This window comes from Larus michahellis, chromosome 6 (genome assembly GCF_964199755.1).
Source record: "Larus michahellis chromosome 6, bLarMic1.1, whole genome shotgun sequence".
In the NCBI taxonomy this organism is placed as follows: domain Eukaryota; kingdom Metazoa; phylum Chordata; class Aves; order Charadriiformes; family Laridae; genus Larus; species Larus michahellis.
The window spans coordinates 65,150,079-65,172,704 of record NC_133901.1 but is presented as its reverse complement, the minus strand read 5'-3'; the positions used below and the strand labels follow the sequence as shown (position 1 = coordinate 65,172,704).

Below are 22,626 nucleotides of genomic sequence, written 5' to 3'. Positions count from 1 at the left end.
CACAGAGCAGAGGGAGTGTGGGCTGCCAAGCCTGTGCAGCAAGCTAGAGCAAAATTTCTAATGCAAATGATTTCCTCCTGGACACAACTGCATTTGATTGGAAGATTTCTTAGCAGCTTCATTTTCAGGCTATATCATCCAACGCGCTACTTATGTCATCAGCATTTTGCACAAACTTGCTTTCTGCCAATGAAAGCCTCTCTTTGAAATGTTATTGCAAGAACTAATCCTATTTGCACCTCTGACTGTAAAACTCAGCCTCATGACAGAAATACACAGAGAGACCCGAACAGACGAAATACTGAGGACCAGGGAGGCCAGCACTGAACTGGATGGGATCTCTGAAAGTAAATTCACACTGGGGTGGGGGGAAAGAAGTTTTGGAAATAATATAAATTCATGTTAGAGTTTAATATATCAAAAAAGCCACTTCATATGTTCTTGCAACACGGACTTGCTCCAGACTCCATAATTCCAAACATAATTCTCAACCCATGTCCTTCATCTGTCTCAAACTGCAGTACTTATATCATTTATCTTGGGAAGTTATTCTACCATATTGCACCACCATACCCAACATGCACCTTTCCTCCTTAAAAATAAAGTGTGATTCGCCTTTTTAACGTCTTTGGATTTAACCGTAGCATCATCCTCTGTTCTCTCTGAGGAAGAGAACTAAAGGAGATCTTACTGGGCAAAACTAAGCTTGCATCAGACCTCAATTTCTAAAACAAACAAACAAAAGAATTATATTGCTTCCTACTCTACTTCAATCATATCCACACCAAATGCCTTTAAGTTAACTAGTTTAAGAAAAAAGGATTTGTAGTAATTGCACACTCTTTGTAATTCTGTCTCTAACAGCACTTGGAGGTCCCTTGACTCTGAGAATTCCATTCAGGCATCAGGGACGGGATTAAGGGATACAGTCTGGTTGGTGAAAATGCAAAACTGAACAGAATCAGCTACTTGTCATCCTTTTCAGTTGCTTTATACGTGCAGGGTCAAAAGAACAAACTACAAGTTGCAGAGTATTTGCATTCCTTAATGAACTGCTGGAGGCAACTGGGACATTGTAATGATGAAGACAACCTAAACAGAACATAATTAAAACACTTTTTTGTTTGCTTTTTTTAATACTGCAGTTAACCCCAGAGACAAAGAAAACAGACCTGTTCAGAAAACACTTTTACGATGACCTTTTCATCCTCAGAAGATGTATATTGTATGTCAGGCAATCTTTGTAAGTATCTATATTCTCTCTTCTGATTTACAATTAATTTGTTTTCTTTCCAGGTAGGTTAATATATTAATAACAGGCCTTATGATGTTCTATACCCTGTTCCTCCTTTTGCTATCTGCTCTGTTTCAGCATTCAGAAACCACAGGAATTTTGCAGCCCCCCTCCCCAGGGATTCCTTCTGTCAAACTTTTCATTACATAGGCAGGAGATGTACCCCTGCAGTTACAGTAAAATTCAGCATTAAAAGCAGAAATTACATTTTTTTCTTACACATGAATAATAAACCAAATAACTACACGATTAATATCACAGTGCTTTCCCTTCTACTATGGCTGATTTTTCCCAGAGTTTAGATAGATAGACAATGATTACTTTGGAGTTAAAATGAATTACATTTGGATCCTTGCGCTAAAAAAGCAAACAAAAAAACCCCCACCCCAAACAATCACCATACCCTCACCCGAAGAAAAGAAAAAAAAAAAAACAAACAAAAAACAAACACCACAACTAGGATTTGGTTTTGAATGAGCTAAACAAAACAAATTCCACCCCCCCTCCATATAATTTAAACTTTTCAAGTCTTGTGCTTATTTCTCTTTTGAATAGTGTTCTCTCAAAGTAACAGTGATTTCCCCATACAAGTCTCTACAACTATTTTTTTTTTCCTTCAGTATTGCTAAATAATAATGTTCTTTTCCAGAATTTCCATGGGGAACCGCTCTGGACAAAACAGTTATCATCTCTTGCTGCTCTCCCTGGAAAGGAAACAATATGCTGCCTACAAGTGGCCACTTAGAGAAAGACTTCCATCTCCTACAGTTCTCAGTGAAGCTGCTTCTCCCTCTCCTCAAAGCACAGGAGACCACCAGCTAAGGGCAATGCCCGAAAAGTCAAAGGTGACAGCCTTGACTAAAGGAAGACAATTCCTCAATAAGCTTTTCAGACAGGCAGGATTTTTATATTTTAGCCTCTCCTGACATATTTCTCACTCCTCTGTTTAGGATTGATGTGATTGCTGAGCACAGGAAGCACTTCTGATTAGCCTATCAGGAAACTTGACAATAGAAGGAATTACAATACAGGACTGTGTAGGACATAACTGGTGAAAAAGGGGATGTCACATTTGAAATGTTCTGTATGGCACAAAGAAAATAAATCAATATTTTACATGTAGATATAATTTTTGTTTTGCAGTAAGAATGTAATACACAAAATATGAAACTTCCTTTGAAGTTACTAACAATAATTCTGTATCAGCTTTTATTTTTAGCAAAGATGACATCAGAGAACCTTAATCTTTTTTTCTGCAGCTCTACAGTGTAAGCCAAGACAATTGAACCCTTTTACTACTAACGCTGGGCGCTCAGAGAGGAACTCTCAAGTACTATTATCCCTGATACCATCAAACACACTATAATTTGTGCTGTGTATAGCAGTTTTGAAATGTGTCATGGAGATGGAGTGATTCATACTTTTTATTTTTCTTGACAATAGATGTTAATATTTTCCCGGTATTTAGAGTGTCAGCTTTTTGACAACTTACATTGCATTTTGGGTTTGGGGTTTTTTTTTTGTGTTATCTGAAAACTAAATTGTATGACTTGGTACAAAATAAAGCCTATCACTTGACTAACACTTCTAGCCCCTCTTCTTGTGGTGGATACTTTCACAAAGTAAATATCTTGTGAAGAGGCAATAAAATTGGGGGGTGAGGGTGGGTGTGAAAGAGAAAAATGGGAAAAAGTTAGAATCATGAAACCATTTGGATCTCAATGTGAACAACAAATTTTGAAGATGGTTTTCCTGGGGGTGCGAGGGCAATCTACTAACTTGTGATCATTAAAAACACTTCACGTCTTTGTTTTCAGAGATATTCACATCTATGAACATCCTGCTATGCAAGTAAACTTCAGAGTGCCCTTGAAGGCATCATATAAAGCTTCCAGATAACACTGACTGTACTTCAAAAAAATTAAAAAAAAAATAAAAATCACAATATTAAAGTCTTAGTTCTGCTCTTTAAAAACTTATATTCTACCCTTCTTGCTTGGAAGCAGCAGTATGGAATAACTCAGGTGTTATGCTCTGAAGCATATAGCTTTTTGGAAGCATTGTTGAAGAGCAACAGAATACAAAAGTTTATATAAAGGAAGAAGTATCAAAATGTGACATTTCTAATAATGAGGAGGTGGTATAGCTTTTTACAAACCTCAATAACAAAGAAGAAGATTTAAAGACTTACTTCAGAACTGCAGCCCAGTCTCATACACCCCAAAGGAATTTGACTTCAAAGCTGCCTGTGACATGCTACGCGCATGTCGGACAACAGAAGAAAGGGACAATGAGAACTGGCAGAACTGCCGCGTTTGGTGCTGCTGTCAAGATGATATTACGGTTCCTGCTTTGCCTGCAGAAAGTATCTAGGAGCAAATCACCTCTTCCAGGCTTTCAAAAAACCTTTACTACGATGAAGAAAAAAATCATTCCCCAATTCCCAAAGGAAAATTACCCTCTGCAGGTTCTTTTTACTCTCTCCCTCTCTCTCCTTTCTCCCACATCACGTAGCAATAGCAGTTAATGAAAGCATAATGGCTCCACCTATCAGATGCAGGAATATTGGACATTTATCAATAAAAGTTAATGTGACATTTACAGTAAGAGACTTTCATAGTAACAAGGTAAAAAAGGATCCATCTTTCTCAGGAAGGAAGGGAGATGTAGTATTACAAACAACTATTATTGTTTGTAATTATTGCAAACAAAATTATCACCTGGAAATCTCTCTGATAACTCCTATCTAACAACTGAGGCTGTAAAAGTGATGCTAAAGAGATGAGGCTTAAGTAATAGCACTGCTTGGAAGACCAACCCACAGATATTCATTAGACAAGGTCAAAATCATGGGATAAGGCCAAAGGAAAGACCTAAATATACAAACATTAATACTTCTTATACTGTAGGGGACTGTCTCTGAAGTCTAGATTTCCCAGAAAGACAAAAGTGGGTTGAGCACTGCAGAACTTCTCCAGTTCTAGTTGTCTGTGCACAAGTGAAATACAAGAAAAAAAGCAAGATCAGCAGGTTCTGGGACATCATTGACCACCACATAGCTCCAGGAGTGAAAAGGAAATACTACCCAGCGCAGGAAAGGCCTCTAAGACCATCTCTGAAAGTGTGAAAGCAACTGGAAATTTATCTACTTAAAAGTGTGTCCTTGTGTCTGGAAAACATGAGGGTGCCTGCAAGAAACACAACAATTTGAAAAAGGCCTCATTTCTGACAATAGTGGGCTCTGTAGGACTTGAAGATTTTATTAACCACATCCACTAACAAGAACTCTGAAGAATAAGATGCTACAATGGAAAGAATATGATGGTACATAAACATTTATAAGACATCGAAGTCTGCAAAATTAATTCTGTAATTTGGCTAATTTACCCAAAATCCCCAGAATTGCCACAGGGAATTGTTCTATCCAGCATTAAGTTTACGCAGGGTCCAATGTTCTAATACGTTTGCAATCAAACAGCGGCAAAGACGATGCTGTGACTAAATCCTGTAACAGGCTTAATGCGATAGCAGAGTTCTACCTAGTGGAAATCCTGTGAAGGTACCTAGTTGAAATCCAGGCAATTTAGTCTTTTTCTGAGCAGGTGTGCCACTGCTGTAGGCCTCAGCTGTCGCCTCAGGAGAAGGCGGCCCCAGACACCAGCCTGGGGAGCGTCCTCCACCCCACGGCCTGGCCATGGCACAGCAGCAAGTGGAAACAGGCCCGGCCAGGCACGGCCTGATTCAGCTGAGAGGAAACTAGGGTTTTGCACCATACAAGTATGCTACTATATCTTACAATCTCATTTGTCTATCACCGAATAAAACCAATAAACCCCCCCAAAAAAGTCCCAGAAGCAAAAACTCTGACTCTTTGCTTGTCAGCAGAGGTTAGTGCCCTTAACTTCTAGCCTGCCAGGAGGTTCTCAGCTGCTGTGCTTCTGACCACTGGCAACTACAGCGCCCCAGCATCAAATAAGGGATTATAGAATACTCTTACAACATATATATTGACATGATAGCCGTGGGCCTCTCCTGACACTCAGGGTTAAACCCTTCAGACTGAAAAGGGCCTAGAACCCCCAAGTCTTTCTGTGGATATGTTTTAACCATTAAAGAAGAAAATTCACACTAACATAATCCCTGTGAATTTACAGTTCTGACCTGTGAAGCTAAAAAGCTGTTGCAATAATTTTTTTTTTTCTAACAGTATTCTGCCAATGTGAAAGCACCTGTCTGCCTTGACAGGCATTTCTGATATTGTTCCAGATAACCTTGTGTCTGTGCAAAGTTAACTATAACATTCATCATACATGTTCTCTGATGCCAGCAGCAGGAGGTGCAGTTGCTTTAGGCTCTATTTTAATAATTTTCTCCAAGTGCCACTTCTGTAGCAAAAGTCTAATCTCCCTTTTCTACAATAACTACTACTATTTGTGGTATTATGGTACCCGTATCTGACTCATCCTACATAAAAAAAAGGGCAGAACTCCCTCATTCAATAATTCTTGCATCAGGCTTAGCTGCTTGCTCTTGAGGCAGCTCTTCTTTTAGAAAGATATGCAGTTTTGATCAAAGATTTCCACTAATGGAAAATCTATCATATTCCCTGAATGATGCATTCCAATAATAAAATACTTTGGCTTCTGAAAATGTGCATCATCTTTCCTGATCAAATTCTCTGACTTTCAGGCTCAGCCTCAGGATCTTGTTATGTTGTGTCTTCATGATAAATGAATCCCCAATACCAAGCATCTACTCTGTGTGGAGTAGATATGTCACCCCTTACACTTTTCTTTGACAACAAAAAGCAAACAGAAGAAAACAGAAGTAAAAAGCAAGCCCTCATATGAATTTGTTTAAGGTTGGCTCAATGTTTTTAACAAAAGATAAGTTTAGGTCTCATCTTAAATACAAAACAGAATTTTTCCACCTCCAAATCAAGAGTCAAGCACAGAGGTTCAGATCTAATGAAGGACAAAAGGGACATCCATTCCTCCCCTCCACCCCCCCAAAAAAAACCCAAACCAAACAATAACCTAATAGAAATTGTTTCCCATGTCCTTTCTATGTTAAGATAGACCTATCAGAGGTGACTGAAGTAAAGAACTTCTAAGCATGTGCACAAAGGAGAACTACAAGAGGAAATCCTCACACGCAGCTTTAAAACTAGAAATCATCCCTCTAAAGTTCCTTTACAACTATATCATAGATTTACAGTGCTTTTAATTAGAGCATTAGTAAATAAGCATGTGAATTTCTATCAAAGTTAGAGGAATAAATACATACAACATTTTCCCCATTGGGGAGCAATGAGGATTTGTCAATACAGCAGTACTACTGATCCTTAATGTGAGGTGAAAAAACACGTAAGAGGAATTTCTGGAAAGCACAACAAAAGGCAAACATCTTGTGGTCCAACCCCTGTTATTAATCCCTTGGGAACAGCAACAGATCTTTAATAGAGCATGGTAGCTCTAGCACCATAAGAACAAAGCCCTAAGCTGGACTGTAAGCCACATACCTAACCAGAAAAGTTTGCTGGTTTAGATCTTCAGCAGAGTTTAGAACAATCACAGGGAAAACAAAATAGCTCTGTAATATCAGCAAACACTCCTTTGCTGACCCAGAAATAGATGTAGCACCAATCTTAGGGAGGGCTGCACAATCACACAAAAACTTTATCTGACATGGAAGAAGCACGTAAAGTCAGAAATGCTGGTCAATTTTAATGGTGGTCAAAGGAGAGGAAAAATTAAGTCACACAGCTATTCCAAGTTAACCCATGACTGACTTGCCCTGCCTTTGGGCATGATCACTGTAAAAACATGTTGCTTTGGTCAAGCCAGACATGTCTTTTGGCTTTTTGTCTCCTATTAGAGAAACACCCTGGGCCTCTTTGCCATACACACTACTCAATAGCAAAGCATTGGAAAAGGTTTCTTTTATTAGGGCAGTAACAAAACAGCATCGGTACATTAATAATCAATAGTAAACAATGGAGTTTAACTGTCCAGCATCTAGATATCTGAAGTTCTAGCCATAGCTTTCTTTACGTATACATACATTCCAGTAGTCTCAATGCATATTTACTAGATGGTAGCAGGTTATATTAACATCTTGCACACACAAACACATACATATGCATCCCAATATGAATTATTTTATATTAATCAGCCCAGCACAGAGACCCTGCAGTAACTGACACTTCCAACAGTCATGCACAATTTTTATGATCAGTTAAGGCCAGATAAGAGGGGGGAGAGGAAGAGACACAGGGAGATGCAAGGAGAAAAGACAAGCAAGCAAAAAATCACTAATTGAAGACAGTTCTTCAGGTCAAAAGCTAAGGGTTGTTAAGAGACAGTGTCCATATTATCATTTAGAAAAGCCTACTACGCTAAAAACAGCTTCTAGAACTGTGTTTGTAGAGCTAGACAGGGTGGGAGGGCAAGAAGAAATAGCTGTTGAAGAAAAACTTTCTTGAGAAGTTACAGAGGGCATTTAGGAGATGTAAACTAATATGTCCTCATCTGATAAGGCTAGGGTCACCTAAGCTACCCTGGTAGAGGATGCATTTTTCAATTAAATAGTTTCTGTTCGAGTCTGTCCTTTGAGAAGTCTGTCTGGTGACTACATATGTTAGTGGCCACATTTTAGAACAGAGATACTGTAAATGCTCAAATTCTACCAGACCTACTAAGCAAGCCCAGTTGGTGCAAAAGGTACTATGGTGTGGGAGAGCTGGTACGAAAACAGAAGAATTACAGAATTCTACCCAGGACAGTGGGGGGGGGGCGGAAATCACTAAGCCTCTCTCCATGTGGATTGATTCCAGGAGAGACAAAGGCAAAGTAAGCCCTTTAACTTTGGTACAGCATTTCTCTGTATGTAGTCATTGGTTTTTGACACCTTAGCAGAATTACTTGGGCAATGTGTCTGTATACAGACATGCTTTGAAGGTCAACCTTCGCAAACACCGTTGCACGAAATCTGTGGTTCAAATCTTATTCTAAGATATTGAACAGATTCAGTCTAGCAGAGCTGCATTTTATTATAAAGTGAAAATAAGGACACTTCAAGAAGTGAAATAGTTAAATGTATAATCAAGTTTCAAGTATATTGAATATTTAGTAAGGAAACTTACAAAGTCACTAGATGTCTTCCTATTGACTTAACATAGTTCAATATAAGAAATCCATTCAAATGCCCAGGTAGCCATGGCTGACCATATTGTGAAAGTCAGTTCATTGACTCAGTTAGTGAACTCTTGCCATTTTAAACTTAGGCAAGTCATTAACCATGAAGAAAAACAAAGATTATTACTTAACTACCTGTTCAGCTGCAGGTACAAGCATGATATTATAATCTGACAAACAAAGCATAATCAGTATTTCCTGCATCCACTTTTGTAGCTACACATGATATACATAAATCTCAGAGGTGCTAATTTCACTACAGGAACTATGCACTTAAAATTTGCTAGTATAATTTGCAAATAGAAAGCAGAAAAAAAAAAAAAAAACCAAAAAAATGTGTTAGAGGCTTTTGGGGAGCCATAAGAGACCAGTAAGGGGTACAAGCATGTGACATTCCACAGTAATGAGGCAGGCTGGCTGCGTGCCAGTGTCAGCCACTGTAACTGCACCCTGCAAGAATTCAGCTGCAAATCTTTGTTTCCTTTATGTCTTTCATATCTTTGCAATTCTCAAGGCAAAAGGCAAAGACAAAGTCTTTCAGCCGGAGTTCTTTCATCCAAGAACATTCTTCATCCAAGGCCAAAGGTTCACCATATCCTAAAAGGCCTTTGGATCTGCATGTTCAGTCATCTTCATCCAAATGTATTTCTTTGGGAGCATTATTCAGTCCTTGTGGTCGATCCTAAAAGAACACCAATAAAAACTATCTTCATTCTTTCAAATACAATCTTCAATGGTTTTATCTCTAGGACCACTGTATGACAGTATTGCGTCAAAGGTGCAAAATGGTAAACGATTCAGAGATATTTCCATTAAAACCACAGCACATTGAAACACTCCTTCTATTATTTTTGGGTTTGGTCAATTCTTTAGATAAAGGTTTCCAAAATGAAATGGAATTTCTGGAAAAGCACATATATGAACACAATATTTTTCCCTTGTGCTGACAGCACTTTAGAACAAAAAAAAAACAAAACCAAAAACAAACCACAAATAAAAACCACACAACAAAAAGCCAAATGCTTTCCCTGGACAATATTTCTAAAGTGATAAAATTGTCATATAAGACCCTACCTGTATATTACACTACTACAAAGTATTTTGTATATAAAACTCCAGAATATGAGGAGGCCCTGTATCCACTTAAATTGCATTACTGGAGTAGGGAGAAACAGAGTACCCTCTGTGAGGAGACAAGACCATTATTTAATGGTGCACAATAATGCTATAGAAGAGTTTATAACACAAATTAAAAATCCTGCAATTGCAACTTGTGATTGCCTAAAAATAGAAAGCATCATCTAGTCTTGGTTTCAAAACCAATGCCATTCTGTAACCTGCCCGTCAGTATTCCACATCATCTAGCTTGCTTAACTTTCCTCCATCTCTTTTTACATACACACACATATATATAAAGTTTTCCAATCCTTGTTTTGCCTTTTTTTTATTTTATTTTCCCTGAGCTACCTATTCACCTCTTCCTTTCTGCCTCCTGTCCAAATATCTTCTTTTCTACAGGTAGCCTTTCCCTGCTCCCCTTCTTTACAGTTCCACACGTTGTTTTATGATTTTAGTCTTTGCTTTTCTCCCTCTGCATAATGCACAACTCTATTTTGGTCTCCAGATTCTCCCTACCAGTTGAGTCTCCTGCGCCTTTTCAGCCTGTTGCCCCACAGTCACCTCCAGTTCTTTGCTTTTATTATTTTGTATTTGTCACAACCTTTTTTCACCTAAAACCATCGTAACTTCTTTTTTTTTTTTTTGTATGTTACCAAGCTTCTACTATTGCACCATCCTGCCAAACAACTGGGTCACATAAACTGTTTGTAGAGTAAGTGGCCAATCCTGACAAGACTAAATTGGAGGAGAGCTGATCTTCAGCATAATTAAAAAAAATAAAATAAAAAGAAAGAACAAAACACAAAACCTTCTCTTTGCTTGCAGTGCTGGCAGTTCTCGTTATTACAATGCTTGAAATAATTAAGTTTATTACTACTAAATCTGCAGCTTCTGAAGGAATTCCGTAAGACACCTCTCTCAAAAGAAAATCTGAAGTTTTGATGGTTACCAGAAATGCACGAAACATGCTCCTGTCTTAACTTAGTGAATCACAATTGAGAAAGGGTGTCATTCAATCCTAATATTTTAAAGTCTTATTATTTTTAAGCTAGCTGTATAACTATTAGCATTCTGACTCACAGGGACAGGCATAAATCTGATCTGAAGAGCAGACTGCGTAACAACTGTTTAAGTCCATATCTGATTTTGAACTATTCTGAGTTAAAACTACATACTGTATGGTCAAAATATTAAAGGAAGGGAAAGGAAAAAAAGGAAAGCTAATCTCAAGCAGTCACCACACAAATGCCACTAAAATGTCACTCATTACACTAAAGTTGTGAAAACAGGCAGCAATGTTGTCTCAGTAACTGCTATTCAATTTTGGATGGAAATGACCAGAAGTGACAAGTGTGTGGTACTTTGCAGATTTCAAGTCAGTAGCAAACGCAGAAAAAGCTCAAATTTCCTCATCACTTTGAGATATTTTTTCTTATCAAAAGTCATTTCTTGATCTCGAATTAAAAGCCGTTTCCCCCTTAATTGTCTCAAAGCAACATGATGAGGAAGGAAAAGGGGTTGTTTGGGTTTTTTTTTTTTGTTTGGTTTTTTTTTTGTACACCACTCAACCTCCACAAAACCTTTAATTGCTGTGTTTTATATTTTCTAGAATTAGTGCAGTTAAATCGCTCTCAGGATTCTTCTTTTACATTCCTATCTGGTTTTTCGAAAGGAAGAGTAGAAAGGAATAAAATTTTGACTAGAAACTTTTTCACATCCATCTTCTAATATAAATGATACCCTACACCCTCCTCCCCCCTGCCCCCCCCACCTTAAGACTAGGCTACGCTTGCATAACTGGGGTAATTACTCAGAGGAAATATTTCTCTATCAATTCTCTGCTGAGTTTAAAGACACTGAAGGACTCAGAAATCAAATCCTTTATAACGTTAACTTTTTGAAAGATGTTAACAAGAGATATTAGCTCAAACAGAAGCTTCCTATTGACTCTCTATTCTGCCTGCAAGGCCTGAACAAAGTAGATCTCAGGCTTTAAATCTGATAAAACTCAGATGGGATTTGGTTTGTAAAAAACAACAACTCTAGGCTTCAAAGTTTATTAATTCTTCAGTATCCTCTGTTCTTTAGCTTTTTATGTGTAAACTAGATTTCAGCACGCCAGAGTCAATAAACAAATTTTAGCTGAAAGGGGATAGTGATACAATGTACCACGTATCTTCTCGTAAAACCAAACATCATAAGCTTTTTTCAACATCAAGACAAATGTAAAAAGAGAAAGTAAGGTAGATTGTGTCAGCTGCAGCCTGGAAGAAGACTGAAGGCAAAACGAGAGAGCATGCTCTTAGGTCAATTTTTCCTAAGAAATTTCAGGCCTATCAGATCTTGGACCTAGTATATCATGCAATTAGGGATCATTTTTTGGATGCTCAGGCCTTCCCAAATTTATTCATAAAAAGATCTAAGCTATTGCTTTTCTGTCCTGGCACCTGACAGTAAGCAGTCCTCTCCCCTGCTCACTCCTTCTGAAAAATGCACTATGCAGAAAAAACTAACGTACCCACAGCGAGCTTGGTGCTGGTTCAATGTTTTCCCTGCAGTGGTGAAATACCATGAAGTGCTTGGAAGCACTCACAAACAATTTTCTCAGCGTTCAGTTCTCAGCACTGAAGCTAGCTGTGGGTCAAGTCAATGCTAAGACAAATCTAAGCTTTACAGCTGTTGAAATACTTAAGCCATACCAGATTTTAAAGTGATGTCATAGCAATGCAGTTATTACTTGCCTGCCACAGGATCTGCTGATGGCAGTTGAAGTTCTTATTCATCAAGGGGCCCAAATAATTGAAACAATCCATCTGCTCTATGTACTCTCTTTCTGCCTATACTGCAATTACTTACTGCCTTGTGATATTTGCCAGTGATGTCATACTTAATCAAGCAATCGGTGGCCTGTTACATCTCCTGAGATCTGCGCTGCACTCCTGTGCTGAAACACAACTATCTAAAATAATCCACCTGTTCCAAGCCTTCCCTTTGCAAAACCTGATGGGACATGATATTTGGCAGTGACTGTCATAACTGATCAAGCAATTGCCAGACTCACGCATATTTCCTGAAAGCTGCTGCTGTTTTTCATCATGAATTCCACATAATTGAAATAATTGACCTGCTCCAGGGCCCTGCTTCGACTCTAACGTTTTCTGCAATGGGACATTTGCCTATTGTCATATTTGTTTAAGAGCCGGAGTAGGAAGAGACTTTGATTACTTTTTCACAAGATGTCATCGCACCACAAAGGAAAGTGACATTTTTTGCAGTTTGTTTTACTGAATTGCCAGACACTACTCTGCTCCCTGTACTCATACCACGACTCACAAGCACACGTGCTCTGCTACAGCCATCTAAGTGTTAGAAAGGTATAGGAAGAAGAAATGAGGGAAAGCACGCAAGCTAAAGTTTTGCAACCAGGCTGACAGTGGGAACCCTATTACTGCTCCCATATGATGGGCACCAAGTAATTTAAACACTCCAGTCCTCTGTTGGTTAAATGGACTTCTATTAAGCCTTTTTTCAGCAGTTATACAGCCTACAAATGTTTTACAAAGAACCAGGTACCCTGACTTAGGCTTTTCAGTGCTTATTACAAAGTCAAAGGACAGACTTGCCTGTTGATTGATATAAAGATTTTTAGAATAGTCCGATTAACTCTACTAGCCATAAAAAGCTTTTATGGGTTCATCTGCTATTGTGAGAATAGGGGTATAGATCTTACTTGTAGTCAGATTATATTGCTCAGTTTTATTTGAGAAGGCCAAAAATATCACATTCACTCACTAGATCGCATCCCACTCCTGAATTTACTGTATTCATCTCAAGGATGGATGTTCAGTTCGTTCATTACTCTGTTTAGCATCTGAGTAGGTCACAGACTGACTGACAGCGACTGTAGAAGTCTAGCATATCCACAATAATCTTGCAAGTGTCAGCCAGAGATTTCCAGCACTTTCATTAAGATGCAACATTTCTGCAGCTGTACTTTTTTAAGGGGTTCAATATTTTGCCCTGCACAGAGTACAGTGTATAGAATTATTTTTAAAAGACCTCTTACAACATAGCATCCACCTCTAATAACGTCCAACTTTCCTGAAGTCCAAGCTTTTCTTTATCTGTAGCTTTCTCTTTTCAGCTCTTTATGTTCAAAGAGATAACACTGAAACGACTAAAGAGAAGTGCTGTTTTTAAAGGGAGAAAGCTGACAAATCTTAAACAGATGTACAGCTAGAAGTGATATCAACATTAGTGTTACAATTATCTGCCTACTTAAATAAAAGTTTGAGGTTGGGTGGTTGTTTTATTTTTTAAATTTGGAAGAAAATGAAAACCAACTTGGAAAGACAAGATGATCTGTTAACAAATAGAGAGCCCAAGCTCTACAGCACTACTTGCATGCTTTCCCCTCAGTGAGAAATACATTAATTACAAGGAGGAACTTACCAAGTGGTAAAGTTTGAATTTCAACTTTTTATAAAGGGAAGGTTTATATAGGAAGACTTGATACAGTACTCTAGTGAGCGTTTTGTCAATCAACGCTTCCTTGAGGAAAACAGATGACAGAAAGAACGCACTTGTATGTGTGCACACAACCACGGGGTGGGGGAACATCAATCTTGTGATGAAATGGTTTGGGTTTGTTTGGGGTTTTTTTTTTTTTACATACATAGGTGATGACTGAACGTAGAGAATTCAAAAGAGTGACTTTACAGATAATTGGCCCTGACTAACAAAAGAAAAACAACACTGCAGCTTTTTATCAGCAGTAGAATGTAATTATGCATCATTAATTATACTGGCATGTCAATGAAAGGTCAGACAACACAATATAAAGGCGGAAGAAAATAGTCCTATGCCCTGACAATGATGATGTTAGAAAACGTTAGTGCTTACATCGCAGTCTTGAGGAGGGAGGAAATCATTCTTTGTTTAAATCAAGTGAAAATCTGTGGTCTGATCTGACTTCCAAACATGAAATAAAACAAGGTGATAGGAATAGAGGAAATGTTGCAGCCTTAAATGTAACCGCCTACCCTTTCAACCTGGCCAGACAGGTCTGCTCTGCAGGGTATATAACACCAGGCAGCAACACTCACTTAGCAGGGGCTCAGTAACAGCTTGCCAGCAGTAGTACAATTCAAAGCAGAAGACCTACCTTTCCTTATCACCGCCTATGCTTTTATTAAGGTAAATCTACTACTTGCAATGTTATTATTATCAATCTGATTGTTTCCACTGCCAACTCTCCCAGGAGGCAAATTTGCGATTTGTGATGCTGTGCCCCACTGCAGATAAAGCTGTTCTTTATTTGTATGTTCCTATTTGACCCACCATTAAGAAAAAAGGAAATTTCAGCCTTGTTAGCAGTGAACAGTGTTTTTTCTTAAGAGAAGTCACTTTTAGCTAGATCCTTCAATGTCCACCACATTGCTTCCCCTCCCCATTGCTTTATTTGCACAGACTGATTGCAGTGAATGATAAATAGAAGCAAGTTTTATGGCTTTGTAAGTGTATTTCAAATGCCCTAGAAAATAAAAGACACAATAACTTACATGATGTCATCTCTGCATGCAATATATACTGCTTTTCCTGATTCTTTCAATTTTTCTTGATTGATTAGAAATACATATAACAACCTCGAAGGCCAAAAGCTTCTGAAGGAAAAAGCACACAGCGTTCTAACATTTATCGCTAATGGACTCAACCATGCCTCTTTGCCAGGATGAAAGAGGCTTGCAAAGACATTCCAATACCGCTGCTTCCTTTGCCAAAGCAGGAGTGAGACTTCGCAATGGGTAGAGATGGAGGAAGTTGTGCCAAAGAACATTTCAGGGATGCACCTTCTCATTGGCGAGCTGGAATTGGGTTAGGCAATCTACTGGAAGAGGAATATCATGGTCTAAGTTGACAACATTTGCTTCCTCAAGTTCAGGCTACTCTTTCCATGAGGGAGAGTTTAGGGTCTTTGAGGGGTGTAGAGTGTCTTTGGGGAAAAAAAAAAAAAAAAAAAAAAAAAAAAAACACAACCAACAACAAAAAACCAACACCACCACAAACCAACCAAAACCAACCAAAACCCAAAAAGACACCAAACCAATTTACCCCCTATCTCCTCATACTCAGGTATATTCCCCTTCCCTGCCAAAAAGAACACAAGATTCAGTTAAATATTGAAGTGATTAGAGTGTTGACAAAGAACAGAAGCGAACTGGGAAAAACACATTTTCATTTTTCTTTCCAGCTCAGTAGAGAAATCTTGTTTTCAGCAGTTCCATTTCACACACAAACCTCTCTCGAGATACTAAATTCAAAGCCTGAAACTGCCTCCTTTCCTCCTGTCATTTTATCTTTTCACATAATTTCAGAGAAATTGCTAATGGTCACACTGAACACTTAAATTGGATTTATCAATAAGGTAAATCAAACATTCACAGCAAGTTAAGTTATGCAGCATATATATTTCAATACAGCACCATATCACCACAGTTGGTAACTTAAAGGCAAGCATTTAATTGCATGAAAATTTTGGAGAGAGGATGAGGGAAGTGGTGTAATGAGACTGTCTTTGAACAAACTTAGTAGGATAAGCATTGATAAAAATATCAAAGAAATAATGTTGAAAGTGATATTAAGCCCGAATAAGGAAACTCCCCAAGTCCTGGATTTTAACTTGGTGCAAAATGTAAGCAGAAGTGAACTTTAAAGCTAGGTTAGCCTCCCTTTCACTTTGCATTTCTTTTTACAACGAAGTTGTGGGAGTTTTTGAAAACCTGTGGTTTTGTCTAACTGCACAGCTCTTCTAATGGCTAATGCAGCTTTCTTTTCAAGTCTCTCCAAGCTGCTAGAGAACAACTTAGATACTATTCACTGTATCCAGCCTTCTGCTTAGGCAGCAAATGCTACTCTTAGACAATGGTTATCTTGAGTAGCTATAGCACCATTAACTTGTCTCAAATGCCCCATTTTTAAAGATTGTTCTTGTTAGGAACAATTTTGGAAGAGTACAGAAGAGCTGAAAAGGGCTGAGTGTTTTAGATTAGGCTATTATAGTAAAATTGAGCATCCCAATCAAGTTCTCTGGTATCTAAACTGATTTATTGCATCCGAGTTCTTCTGTGTTAAAAGAGATCTGACAAGAAGTACGCATCAGAAATTTTGTAGTAGTGTTTCATGTTAGGCCTTCTCCATCCCCACAGGTCAGATCGCAATTTAGATTGCGCTACTTACTAGAAAAATAAAAAAAATCTTCTACCTCAATATTATACGAATATATCAGTGAGATGTGTCCAAGATCTCTCATGCTCTATCTAGTAGACAGTAATTAGTAGACAGCGGAGGTGATTTTGAGAGAATCCTTGATTTTTTCTGAGGGAAGCTAGCAACAAAGAAAAAGATGTTTGGGGGATTCCTTCTAAAACAGTGCAACTACCATATCAGCTCCTGTTCAGCTACAGAGCCAAAGCCCCAGTCTTCCCTCCAGCTTCTACTCCTGCCACTTCAACAAGAAGAAAGCAGACATTTGGCTGACTTCAGTGTACCTTACACCTCCCAGAAACAATGACTCATAAAATGAAAGTTATCTTATTTGCCTAGTAACTGAATACGGTACAAAGATTTTATTTAATGACCAAATAAACAAGGTTCCTCACACATCTCAAACTCTCATAATCTTTGAAACAGGTTTCAAAAATATTCACTCAGTACAAATGAAGAGTGCTGCTGAAGAGAACAAAAGGTAATCAGAAAAATACCCAGGTATTACTCGGGGACCTAAATAAAAGATATAATCCTGTTGATTGCCACCTGGACAGGCACTGTGTTAGTTTTTAATCCTAAAGTTCTCTTGAAAGCAGCAAGTTCTACTTCTTTCCATGACCAAAAGCACCCATGTTTTAACAGGGAAAGCCCTATGTCTAGCCATGTTAATATAGGTTAAGGCGCAAAATTACAGGGAATTTAAGCAGATGCTTTCAGTGCCAATCAATGTAATGTTTTCAGGATAAGGTTCTTTGTCAGACAAATATAGCATCCATTTCCTTAAAAATAATTAAAAAAAAAAGGTGAAATGGAGATGGGATCAGAGCTTCTTAATATACAGCCTAGTTGCCACAAGATTCACAGAAGTGGGAGATGCAGATTCAGCTCCCTCTGACAGAGTCAATAATCACCCCAAAAGTTGTTAATATCAACTAGATCATGACCTATGCAGAGCCATCAATGGTTTATTTTTTTTTTTCCACAACAAGGAAATAATGTAAGTTGAACACATTGATTCCAGGTAAGTCATTGCTTACTGCACTGTAAGGCCTAAAGTAATCTGCCTGACACCCAACTTTGTCCATGAATCACGCTGCCAGCCATGGACACACTGAGTCCTCTTCAAATACCAGAAGCTACAAAATCCAGCAGTGCAGGACACACTCTAAGCTCCTAGATGCCCTAGTCCATTGATTCATTGGTACAGACTAACGAGAGTGGATTGAACACCACCCCCCTGGTTAGTCCTGTTCCCCTCCTCCCCTGTTCATTTCTGCATGGGTTTCCCAACTGGAAGAGTGAATTGTTTTCACTATAGAAGTACTCACAGTGACCTTTTTCAAAAGGGTCCATTAAACTTTGTCTTTGGGCTATTTATTACTGTGTTTATGGAATTAATTACCGTCTCTTATTGAATTTTAGTCATAGTAATGTGTTATTTTTCATACAACTGTTCAGATTACCAAGAGGTAAAGATAAAATGCTTAGGTACACCCTGTGTGTTGAAAGTTTTTAAGGGGTTTATTTGATAGTAGCAGTCAGGCACATAGCCTTGATCTTACTGACAAAAGGAAGGAGCTATCTGAAATCAAGTCCGATTGCGCACAGAGAAAATAAGACAAAAGGCATTTGATTCAACAGATTAATTTGCTTCTGATGCTTTTTGCCACCATTGGTTTTAGATGTCTGAGAATCCAGACAGACCCAGTTCTACCTCCCTGTGACTTTGATCCTTGGAAGACTCATATTCATTTCTTATTTTATATTTTCAGCTTCAAGATAATTCTTAAGGAAAAAAAAATCCCAAAGATATTGAGCAACAACGAGAACCCTAAAAAACAGGACAGACAGACATGGAGGAAAATCAGAGAATTCATTCTTTTAGAATATGGCTGTTGCTGCTGATTCAGTCCATGCCAAAAATCTCCTATAACAGCAGTCTTTGGGAATATATGCACAAAGGGACTAGCTCTGCTCATATGATTCAATATTTTGCCTTAACTGTTTGAGAAAAAAGAAAGAGAGCTCAGTCAAAAAACTTTAAGTATATTTACAAAGCAATGTTACACTTCCTTGATAAACTAATGTATTAATAGAAGCCCAATTCATCCTTATTCTAAGAAAACTGTCACTTGGCAAACAAGATCCAAGACACAGAATGACTGGCAGGTTTTGTTCTACCAAACTGCTAGAAAAGGAAGACACAAGAGTTTTTCAAAGGACAAATAAAACACAATCTAAAGTTAAATTTCAGAGTCCTTGCCTGAGTACCTGAGTTGGCAAACAAGTTTTTCAGTATTAACAGATTACTTTACACTTTGTATATTCTACTTCCAGTGTTACCACTATTTATTCAAACACACGTGATCAGGGCCACTCTCCTAATTTGTAGCAGGAATGCTGCACTGAGATTGGCAAAGTCGGGCTGGGGGCCAGGACTCATGTTTATTGAGGCAAGAGTTCATTTAACGGAATTTAAGGTTTTAATATTATGCAGTGAAATTTATGTCAATACAAATCAAAATCCATAGTGTAGGCTCTGTTACTGCAGCCAGAGACAGGCGAGCAGACCCTTGCTCTCTAGGAAAGCCCTTTTGACTTAAGCAGTCCACACTGACGAACCTTGGCATTCTCTGCGCAGTCATGGTAGACAGTGGAGTTCACATGTTTAGAGCACCTGGCGGTAGGATGGAGTTATCTCTTTGCAATTTTGACTTTTAAGAAAGCCTTATTTAAATGTGAAGGAAGATGCAAGTATTTTAGATAACCTTAGAAGAACATGATTTGATGGTGCTTTTCATCATAATATTTTTGATGATTACTACCTCAAGCCTTTTCAGAAGCAGCTAGATCCTTCCATGTGCGCCCAAGCAGCTTTCAAGAGGGAATGCAAGACTAAACATTCTGTTTTGAAATACTGCATAATCTTAAGTATAATAGAATTTGAATTTGTTGCATAGTTTGCAATTTAGCATACATAAATTTCAGTTTTGCTAGTAATTCAGAAAGCTTTAACACTTATTTAATTAGTCTATGCTTGGTAATTCAGCCAATGAAAACTAAAATGTTTAAGTTACATTAATTGAAAACAATGTTAACAGTTAATTTTCTGAATGATGGAGCAACATAAAACCAAACTTGAGTAACACTATGATTAATTAATTGATTAGCTAGTTCCTGTTGAGAAATTATATTCAATAAGAGTCTGTCAATACAAATTGCTATCAATTGCCACTTTATGAAGTGCCAAGAATAATGGGTTCAGGTGCACATTAGAACTAGTTGTCATGAATGCCAATTTACAGCAGAAAAATGGATTGTTTATCACCTAATTTAATTTCAGACAGCTAACTTACTTGTAATAACTCATTTTAGCAGTGAATTTTCAAGAACTTCAGTGTTGTTAGAAGCAACTTGTTCTAATAAGTTTGCAAATTTGAATTCTTCTGTAAATAATATTAAAGCAGCCTATAACTCAATTTTGCCATTGATTACTTAGAAAATACTTAACATTTGTGTTCAACATCCAAACACCTCCATTCCTCTCACTGGCAGCCTGTTTCATTCCAAATGCTTCCCTACTACAGCAGTATTAGACTTCACGAACATTGCGGAAGATGCAGTGTCCAATGTTGCTTCTGGCTGACTTAGCCAAAATACCTTGTCGGGTCTCCCGGGGCATGCAGGCTAGCAAATATACCACACATGCAGGCATTTATTGCACTTTATTTCAGCACGTCTGGTCAGTTCTGATGTCCAGATGCTGAAGAAGAAAATGCAAAGAATAGAATTCTGCTCACAGGTTCATAAGCAGAGTGAAAGGACGCAAAGTTGCTCTGTTTTGGGAGGGATTTAGGTCATCCTATACTGTCTCCATCCTATTTCTGAAGTCTTTTGTGTTGTTTGGTGGCAATTGTGAACAAGGAAACCTTTAAGAAAAAACAATCTACTTGGAGCCTTTGAAAAACAATGCAAGACAAGTTTCTTAAGGGCTCCTAGGAAGTTGTCAGCTAGAAGCTGATTATGAAGATACCTTCCCCTTCCAGATTTCAAAAATCTACTGAACTTCAGTTAGCACTGCCCAAGTACAAATATGCAGCTACATTATAACAGTAAACTAGGATGACATACTTATTTAAGCGTTTATTAACCTGCATAAAGCTGTACGTCTAGGAACCATGCCAGTCTATGTCCACAATTGTAATATGCGTTTTTTCAACAGTTTGCCATTTCTGGAAATCGATATACTATCAGCCTTTTTCTTTACTTTGCAAACAAGGCATTGAAACCAATCCCGTTCCAGCACGCTTGCAATAGGTACCTGACAGAGCCAACTGGTACTCACATCTGCCAACCACGAGCGAGCATAAAGCTTACTGCCAGTTTCATTGACTCACTGCAACTACCTCACACTCGTAAGCAGTGCGTTCATTAGCTCACGCAGATCACTTAATATTTCAGAATAACTTTTGTATTAATGCTCTCCTGTAATCTGTGACTTCAAGAAAGATCAACCAGAGTTGCAAACAAGCAGCAATAAGCTAAAGGATTTCAAAAACCTTTTCAACTTTCCTTTAATAACATGAATTGATTTAATAAAGAAAAAAGTTCAACAGCAAAGTCTTTGAAATGCCACCTTAAAAATAGGTCAGATTCTTACTTCCTAGCTTCTCTTACAGCATGAAAGGCTGTCTGTGTTTTGCCTCATGACTCTTCTCCTTATGGGAGCTCCCATGGATCATTTCTGTTAGCAAAAAAGGAATCCATTGACTAAGCCTATCCTAAAGCTAACGGACTGGGCTTCCATTGGGAAAACACTGCAGGCTGAACACAGATATTGACCAACCTAGTTAAAAATATAACGGCACATAACCAGCACTACAGTAGCATATTAGACTTCATACAAAACTTTTTCATAAGCGAGGAAGTATTTTGGCTTTAGCTTAAAGTCAGACTAATGGCAGAACATCTTACTTCAACTCAAAAATTCTTGTTCTCTACAAGTCTGATATTTCCCTCCCTGAGAACATTTAACTGGATTTTCTGAGATCCATTTGTTGTTACTGTTGCAGGAACAGCTCAGGATGACCAGCTTCAGGAAGTTACTCTGTTCTTCTCATGACCGTTTTGGAACACCCTAAACTGCTGTCAGCGTACAGCAGAGCACGGACAGATCACAGAAGGCCATTTCGGAAGCAGACCATTGCAGAACAGGTACAATTTAGCGCTTTTAACACTGCAGACATACAACTGAAACCTCTAAAAATCCAATTCAAAAATCGTGTGAAATAGAGAGTTATTTAGACCATGTTCAAAGAGCCTTTGGTAATAACAGAACTAACCCTTTGCCCAGAGGATGTCTTTTCAACCTGATTGTTTCAGTGTTTTACTGTATTGATCCACAGCTATACCGACACAAATGAAGAGGCAATCAGAGATGGGAACTTCTTAATCTAGTTTCATTACCAAAGCTAACACCTCACATACCTGTGCTGTCAGGAATCACATGGTTATTCCCAACCCTTTCAGCAAGCATTTGATACCTGAAAGGCAGGGGGGCGAGAGCAACATGGTGTTTGAGTTTTTCCTTTTAGGGGGAGGGAGGGAAAGTATTGTCAATTAAGAGGTTATATATTTATTACATCCACACTTAGAAGGTTGAAAGAACTATCCGTATTCAAGATAATAGTGTAGATGACCTAAAAAACGCATTCCCCACCCCCAGTATACTGTAAACTTTGTAAAAATCAC

At 38.2% G+C, this 22,626-nt stretch overlaps 1 protein-coding gene across 8 annotated transcripts in view; it reads right to left on the bottom strand.

Moving 5' to 3' along the window:
• The window catches only part of ATRNL1 (attractin like 1), a 527,347-nt gene that overhangs the window by 86,993 nt on the left and 417,728 nt on the right, over positions 1-22,626 (bottom strand). For 2 of the 8 annotated variants that reach the window (XM_074591200.1, XM_074591201.1), the window contains one exon: positions 7,218-9,172. The exons of 4 other annotated variants lie outside the window; for them this stretch is intronic. In XM_074591200.1, coding sequence (XP_074447301.1) covers positions 9,113-9,172 — 60 coding nt within the window. In that variant the 3' untranslated portion in view covers positions 7,218-9,112. Of the gene's footprint in view, positions 1-7,217; positions 9,173-22,626 lie in introns of those variants that run through there. 2 more of the 8 variants (XM_074591202.1, XM_074591203.1) reach the window with 1 other exon arrangement.